General features: G+C 42.7%; 1 protein-coding gene across 1 annotated transcript; it reads right to left on the reverse strand.

Moving 5' to 3' along the window:
• Nucleotides 1–4,007: 4,007 nt before the first annotated feature.
• On the reverse strand, nt 4,008–5,294 carry LOC100995486 (large ribosomal subunit protein uL13). Its single transcript, XM_034931009.4, has one exon. The coding sequence runs from the start codon at nt 4,643–4,645 to the stop codon at nt 4,034–4,036; it is 612 nt and encodes a 203-aa protein (XP_034786900.1). The 5' UTR covers nt 4,646–5,294; the 3' UTR covers nt 4,008–4,033.
• Between the last annotated feature and the right edge of the window lie 1,259 nt (nt 5,295–6,553).

Genomic DNA, 6,553 nt, shown 5'->3' on the forward strand with positions numbered 1-6,553 from the left:
ATGAGGGAACAAAGCTTGGTGGAGCTGGATCACCAAGCTTGTCTACAAATAGCTAATGACAAGTACAGACACCAGCCCTGACACGGTGTCAGGGAGAACTGGTGACATGCATTGAGGTCTGCACAGGGCCAGGGAGGCAGCTGCACCAACTCCATGTCCTAAGCAGGCAGGAATGCAATTCATTTCCCTATCACCCCCATGTCCCAGGACTCGAGACTCTCAGCTCAGTAAGACACTGTCCTCTATCTCCAGAACACAATGTAGCTGAGACCAGTAGAAAACACCAGTCCCAGAGTTTTCTACGGAAGAGGCTTTGGAGCAAAACCTCTTTCTTCAGCCCAATACAGACAGCGTTGTGACTTGTATGTTTTCCAATGCAAGAATGCTGCTGTTTTTTTGGCGGGGGTGGGGGGTGGGGTGCAGTGGGGTTGGGGAACCAGCTCTGCCTTTTGGTGAGTGCAGGTGGGTACCAGCTGTGGTGGTGTCGGCTGGTTGGGTCAGGCTGACCTCAGATCCCAGGGGGAAGTGTCAGTTGCCAGTGGTAATGGACAGGGCTAGGCAATCCCCCCAGTCTCCAGTCCCCTAGACTGCCCTCCAGATGGCATATACAAGTCCTGAAGGAACTGGACTGGGACACAATCAGCAGACTTGTCTTCAGGTCCATGGGGTTCAGGTGCTGGCTGTGATCAGAAACAGTAGGCTGGTTCCCAGGCTACCAGCAGAATGTTCAGGTTGGAGCAGAGTGACTGTGCTGCAGACCTGCTGCCAGACAAGGCAGGCCCCTCTCAGTGTAGGCAGGCAGCCATGAGGTGCCAGTTGGTACACTCCCCAATCACACAGCAGCAGCAATGGTATCTGTCATTGGGGAGTGTGAAGGTGCCCAGTCTCCCTGCTCCCTCCCTGGTCTGGTGGCAGAGGTGGTAGTGGCAGCAGTGGTGGCTGTGGCAGCCCCCGGGCAGAAAGCAGACCTCTGGGAACCAGTCTCTCAGAATAGCACCAGGCCTGCCACTGAAATGCTCAGGCAGCGGCAGGGTGGCTATGCTGCTGGATGGCCACTGAGAAAGCTAGCCCTCTCTCAGTGGAAGCAGTGAAGGCAAGCAGCTGTTAGGGTGCACTGTTCAAGAACTCCTCTGTCTGCAGCAGCAGGGGTGGCGTCTGTCCTTGGAGACTGTGAAGATGCCCAGTATCCCTACTCCCTCCCTGGCCCAGTGGCAGCAGTGGCAATGGCAGCCCTAGGGCAAAATGCAGGTCTCTGGGGGCTGAGCTTTCAGAATGGTGCTGGGCAGCAGCTGCTCAGGGTTCAAAAGCCTGTGGGACTCTAGGTGAGTTTGAGTAGTGCCTCTGTGCAACCTCCAGGCAGCTCTCCATGTTAGTCTGGAGGTCCAGTGGGATCGGGGGTCTAGGAGCTCTCCCATTACCAAGATTGCAAAAGTCCCTGGAGAAAGTGTGGAGCCCCAGGGGTTCCTCACTCACCCCTTCCCAGCATCAGAGAGCTTCTCAAACTCCACACCAGTCCCAGGCCAGCAACCTGCCCAGCCTCACCCTCCTTTGCTTCCTGTAATTCCTATCGCTTCTCGGATGAAATCCAGTGCTCTGTCTTAGATGATCTGTTCAAAATGTGAGTATTTTACTCAGTATTTTAATTACCTTCCATGAGAGAAGTGCCCGCTAGCTGCATCTGGTCCACCATATTCACATTTCTACTTATATTTTACTCATACATATCAGACGTACATATTTTGGAGATACATGTGGTAATTTGATACCTTCATATAATCAAATCAGGGTAACTGGATTATCTCTCACCTTAAATATTCATCTTTTGTTTACAGTAGGATCGTGTGACTTATTCTCTCCTAGCTATTTTGAAATGTACAATTGATTAATGCTAACTGTAGTCATCCTACTGATGCATCAAACATCATGTTTTATTTATTTTATCTAAGTATTTATTTGTACACATTAATCAACCTCTCTTCATGCCTTTCTCCCCCATCTATCCTTCCCGGCCTCTGGTAACCACAAATCTACGCTCAATCTTCATGAAATCTACTTTTTTTCTTTAGCTCCTACATATGACTGAGAACATGCAATATTTCTCTTTCTGTGCTTGGCTTATTTCACTCAACATAATGAACTTCAGTTCCATCTATGTTGCTACAATGCCAGGATTTCATTCTATTTTATGGATAAATAATATTCCATGGTGTATATATACCACATATTTTTTCTATTCATCCACTGTTGGGACACTAAGTTGATTCCATATTTTGGCTGTTGAAAACAGTGCTGTAATAATTATGTGAGTGCAGATATCTCTTCAATATATTGATTTCCTTTCTTTTGGATATATAGCCAGTAGTGAAGTTGGTGGATCATGTGGTAGTTCTATATGTAGTTTTTTAACCACCCCTCCATACTGTTTTCCATGGTCATTGTACTAATTTACATTCCTACCAGCACTGTACAAGGGTTCTGCTATTTCCACATCCTCAGCAGCATCCTTTTTTCTCTGTCTTTGATAAAAGCCATTCTAACTGGGGTGAGATTATATGTCATTATGGTTTTCATTTACATTTCTTTGACAATTCAGCATTTTTTATACACCTATTGGCCATTTCTATGTCTTCTTTTGATAAATGTCTATTCAGATCTTTTGCCCATTTTTTATTCAGATCATTTGGCTTTTTGTTATTGGGTTGTTTGAGCTCCTTATATATTCTGCTTGTTAATCCCTTGGACGATGGGAAGTTTGCAAATATTTTCTACCATTATTTGGGTTGTCTTTTCATTTTGTTGTTTCCTTTCCTGTGCAGAAGCTTTTAGCTTGATGTAATTCTGTTTATATTTTTTTGCCTTCGTTGACTGTGTTTTGAGTTCTCTCTCACACACAATATCTTTGCCCAGATGAATCCCTGCATTTTCTTCTAGTAGTTTTATAGTTTCAGGTTTTAGATTCAAGTCTTTATTCCATTTTTATTTGACCTTTGTGTATAGTGAGAGACAGAAGTCTAGTTTTATTTTTCTGCATATGGTTATCCAATTTTTCTAACGCCATTTATTGTAAAGGGTGCCCTTTCCTCAATGTATGTTCTTGCATCTTTATCAAAAATGAATTGGCTGTAAATGTCTGGATTTATATCTGGGTTCTGTGTTCTGTTGCACTGGTCTATGTATCTGTTTTTATGCTACTACCATGCTGATTTGGTTACTATAGATTTGTAGTATATTTTGAAGTCAAGTCAGATAGTGTGATCCCTCCAGTTTTTTGTTTTTGTTTTTGTTTTTGGTAAAGATTGCTTTAGTTATTCCAGTTCTTTTGTGAATTCATATAAATTTTAAGATTTTTTTTCCTTTTTCTGTGAAGAAAGCAATTAGTAGTTTGATAGAAATAAATAGAATCTGTAAATTGCTTCAGGTACCATTGTCATTTTAACAACATTAATTCTTCCAACCCACTAGCATGGAATAGTCTTCCATTCTTCTGTGTCCTCTTCAATTTCTTCCATCAGTGTTTTACAGTTTTTTTTTTTTTTTTTTTTTTCTTTAAAAGCAATTTATTTCTGATTACAAAATACAGGTGAGGAGCACGGGTGATGCCTGTAACCCCTTGGTTGTGCATCTTCCCAGTCTATTTCTGCTTCTAGAAATACCCTGTGTACAACAGCAAGCTCATGCTGTCCCCAAGTGCTTGCACATTCTAACAGCTGCAGAGTATATGACCAGGTGGAAAGTCCAACAGATGCCCCACTCACAAGATAGGGCCCTCCAATCAGTCTTCTGGCTCCCTTTCACTCATAGTAACTGGTTGCTCTTCCTATTGGTCATAGATAAATGACACCTGCACAATTCTCCAAGTGCTTTCAAGCAACTTCAGGAGGCAGTGACTAAGACCCTTTCCTTGCTCCCAGCTTCCTATGTCCCAGGCTGCCTGTGGCACCTGGACTGCTGCTGCCCCTGGGTCCCGTACATTCCAGGGCGACAATGGAGGAAGGGCAGGCAACGCATGAGGAATTAACAGTCTTTATTGGGCTCAGACCAGGAGTCCGTGGGTCTTGAGGACCTCTGTGTATTTGTCAATTTTCTTCTCCACGTTCTTCTCGGCCTGTTTCCGTAGCCTCATGAGCTGTTTCTTCTTCCGGTAGTGGATCTTGGCTTTCTCTTTCCTCTTCTCCTCCAGGGTGGCTGTCACTGCCTGGTACTTCCAGCCAACCTCGTGAGCCAGGCGCCCCAGATAGGCAAACTTTCTTGTAGGCTTCAGACGCACGACCTTGAGGGCAGCAGGAACCACCATCCGCTTTTTCTTGTCGTAGGGCGGTGGGATGCCGTCAAACACCTTGAGACGGTCCAGAGCGGCCTGGCCTCGCTTGGTTTTGTGGGGCAGCATACCTCGCACGGTCCGCCAGAAGATGCGGCTGGGGGCCCGGAAGTGGTAGGGGCCTCGGGAAGGGTTGGTGTTCATCCGCTTGCGGAGGAAAGCCAGGTACTTCAACTTGTTTCTGTAGAAATTGCCAGAAATGTTGATGCCTTCACAGCGTACGACCACCACCTTCCGGCCCAGCAGTACCTGTTTAGCCACGATGGCCGCCAGGCGGCCCAGGAGATGGCCTCGACCATCAAGCACCAGGACCTGCACCTCCGCCATCTTCGGCAGCCTCTTGGAAAAGCGTTTTACAGTTTTTCTTGCATATGTCTTTCACTTTGTGGTTAAATCAATTCCTAAGTATTTTATATTCTTCGTAGCTATTGTAAATGGGATTGCTCTCTTTATTTCTTTTTCTTGTTTGCTGTTGGCGTATATAAATTCTACTGATTTTGTATGTTGTTTTTTCATCCTACAGCTTTACTAAATTTGTTTCACTAGTTCTAACAGTTTTCAGTGTAGTATTTAGGGTTTTCTAGGTATAAGATCATGTTATCTGTGAACAAAGCTAATTTGACTTCTTCCTTTTCTGTTTGGGTGCTCTTTATTTCTTTCTCTTGCCTAATTACTCTTACTAGAACATCCAGTACTATGTTGAATAAAGGTAGTAAAAGTGAGCATCCTTGTCTTGTTCCAAATCTTAGAGAAAAGGCTTTCAGTTCTTCCTCATTCAGTGTGATGTTGGCTATGGAGCTGTCATATATGGCTCTTATTATTTTGAGGTTTTTATTATACTCAGTTTGTTGAAGGTTTTTATTATGAAGGAATGTTGAATTCTATCAAATGCTTTTTCAGCATCTATTGAAATGATAGTATGATTTTTTGGTTTTGATTCTGTTAGTGTGACGCATACATGTATTGATTTGAGCACTTTGAACCATCCTTGCATCGCTGGGATGAATCCCACTTGGTCATGATGAGTGATATTTTTAATGTGTTGGTGAATTTGGTCTGCTAGTCTTTCATTGGGGAATTTTGGATCTATGTTTTCAGTGGTATTGGCCTGTGGTCTTATATTTTGTTGTATTATGGTCTGGTTTTGCTATCAGGGTAAGGCTGGCCTCATAGAATGATTTGAAATTATTCCCTTCTCTTCAACTTTTTGAAGATATATTTGTTAATTATTGTAGATTTAGGTGGCATAAATGTAGTTTTGCTACATGGATATATTGTGCAGTGCTTAAGTCTCATATTTTAGTGTAGCCATCATCCAAATAGTGTACATTGTATGCATTAAGTAATTTCTCACCCCTTGCCCTCTTTCACCACACCTATTCAACTTAGTATTGGAAGTTCTGGCCAGGGAAATCATGCAAGAGAAAGAAATAAAGGGCATTCAAATAGGAATAGAGGAAGTCATACTATTTTGAAGATGACCTGATCCTATTTCTAGAAAACCCCATTATCTCAGCCCAAAAGCTTCTTAAGCTGACAAACAACTTCAGCCAAGTCTTAGGATACAAAATCAATGTGCAAAAATCGCTAGCCTTCCTATACACCAACAACAGGCAAGCCAAGAGCCAAATCACGAATGAACTCCCATTTACAATTGCCACAAAAAGAATAAAATACCTAGCAGTACAGCTAAGTAGGGTGGTGAAAGACCTCTACAAGAACTACAGAACATTACTTAAAGAAATCAGAGATGACATCAACAAATGAAAAAACATTTTATGCTCATGGATAGGAAGAATCAAGATTACTAAAATGGCCATACTGCCCAAAGCAATTTATAGATTCAATGCTATTCTCATTAAACTACCATTGACCTTCTTCACAGAACTAGAAAATACTATTTTAATATTCATATGGAGCCAAAAAAGAGCTCGAATAGCCAAGGCAATCCTAAGCAAAAAGAACAAAGCTCAAGACATGATGCTATATGACTTCAAACTATACTACAGGGCTACAGTAACCAAAACAGCCTCATACTAGTACAAGAACAGACAAAGACTAATGGAACAGAATAGAGAACCCAGAAATAAGACTACACACCTACAATCATCTGATCTTTGACAAACCTGACAAAAGCAAGCAATAAGAAAAGGATTTCTGATTCAATTAATGGTGCTGGGATAACTGACTAGCCATAAGCATAAGATTAAAACTGGACCCATTCCTTATGCCATG

This window comes from Pan paniscus, chromosome 8 (assembly GCF_029289425.2).
Source record: "Pan paniscus chromosome 8, NHGRI_mPanPan1-v2.0_pri, whole genome shotgun sequence".
Taxonomy (NCBI): Eukaryota; Metazoa; Chordata; class Mammalia; order Primates; family Hominidae; genus Pan; species Pan paniscus.

Excerpts from the sequence above, each read along its gene's own strand:
- LOC100995486 (XM_034931009.4), bottom strand. The coding sequence starts at position 4,645 with ATGGCGGAGGTGCAGGTCCTGGTGCTTGATGGTCGAGGCCATCTCCTG.